Genomic DNA, 1596 nt, shown 5'->3' with positions numbered 1-1596 from the left:
ATGTAGTTTCATTATATGTATCACACATGTATCCTATAACTAAAATAATACAAATGACCTTTTCCTCAACCCACATTCTCCTGCCACACATTTAGTATATCTTTGCCCTTCCACAATCTATACATCTAGATACTTGTATCATCTAAATACACATTTCATGGTCTTCATAATAATGGAAAAATAAATTCTGGTATGCAAATCTGAGTTCTTCCAATGTCTGCATTATTTAAACGCAAAATCATGCCTCATTGTGGCTTGGTGGGACAAATAATCTAGAGGTTAAAAGACAGGAAATGAATTTGATACAATCTTCACTTGTAGTGCCAAAGTGATGGGAAGGCCTATTTAGTTCTCCATGTAAAATTAACCTTGATGACAATTATTTAATGAGGGTGAAATGACAAAGTGGTAAAATATTGTTCTTAAGCATGTAAATACAGTAAATTAATACCTAAGTTAGCCTAATCTAAATTACCTTTTACTAATGCTGATTTTAAAACGAGTTTCAATTGATCTTGAACATCAGAAGGACATAATGAATTCCAAAAATTAAATTTCTATTAATGTTGAACTTAAAAACAAAATCAGTAACTTGTATACTTACAGGCTAAGAACTGCCTGGATTGAAACAAATAGTGCTGGAACACTGAAAGCTTCAAAAAATATTTCTGCTGCCTTGTCTCTATTCTTTCGTGGATTAAGGGGAGCTTCTGTCAGTAGTACAGGATGCTGCAAGTAAATTGTGGGTCAGTACTTGAATCAAGTCTTAACCAAATTAACAAGGACAAAATTGCAAACATAATGGGTTAACTCCATTTCAGAAGTGCTTATGCTACATAACCATATTAACAGGAACAATTACCTCTTCAGAAAATGTCTGAAGCTGGTCTTTGCTATAAATGTACTGCCATATGCGCTCCATATCATTCCAGTCTGTGACAATGCCATGTTCCATAGGGTAGCTGTCAAAGGAGTAATTTATATAACAAAAGTATGAAATTTTACCACAAAATAAAGATCCAAAACTCTATATCAACAAATTATATTCTACTAAAAGATGCTGCCTTCTTCACAAATCACAAAATGTCTTTTAATAAGGAAATCACACTCACCTAATAGCTAAGAGACCACGGTGTTCTTGAGCTTTTGGGCCGACAAAATAGTCTCCTTCTAGGGCTCCAACCATCACTCTTTCGTACTTTGGTCTGCCAACACTGCCAGACAGAAATTAAAACTATCAGCTGGTTGATTTAAGTTTCAAGCAGGGAAATGTGCAACAGCTGCAATTATATCAACACCACTTACTTACAACATGGTGAAGATGATTTTACTTGTTGCAGCTGCATGGGAACCAATATTGCTTTTTGCAACCCAATAATAATCACATAATCATGAAGTATTGAAGAACAAACTAAAAACATGGTAGACCAGCTCATCCTAACCTCAAAACTACACTGTTCATACCATATCTGGTTTGAAAATAAGAATATAAATGTCTGTCACGGCAAAAACACCAGAAATGAAGCAAACAATATTACATGCTCCATGTGGAAAATTTGTATATCAAGATGTCTGTGATTCGCAGTTTAACTAGTG

At 34.3% G+C, this 1596-nt stretch overlaps 2 protein-coding genes across 2 annotated transcripts in view; one reads left to right on the top strand and one right to left on the bottom strand.

Annotated features, from left to right (window-relative positions):
• LOC119589271 (alpha-centractin-like) overlaps positions 1-1214 on the bottom strand; it is a gene marked incomplete at its 5' end in the record, with an annotated part of 5520 nt that extends 4306 nt beyond the window's left edge. Inside the window, 3 exon segments of the mRNA XM_037937889.1 lie at positions 605-729; positions 863-962; positions 1113-1214. Coding sequence (XP_037793817.1) covers positions 605-729; positions 863-962; positions 1113-1214 — 327 coding nt within the window.
• Positions 1-1596, top strand: part of LOC119589273 (alpha-centractin-like) — a 52739-nt gene that overhangs the window by 15146 nt on the left and 35997 nt on the right. The window lies entirely within an intron of this gene.

Source organism: Penaeus monodon, chromosome 25 (genome assembly GCF_015228065.2).
Source record: "Penaeus monodon isolate SGIC_2016 chromosome 25, NSTDA_Pmon_1, whole genome shotgun sequence".
In the NCBI taxonomy this organism is placed as follows: Eukaryota; Metazoa; Arthropoda; class Malacostraca; order Decapoda; family Penaeidae; genus Penaeus; species Penaeus monodon.
This window is presented reverse-complemented; position numbering and strand designations above follow the sequence as displayed.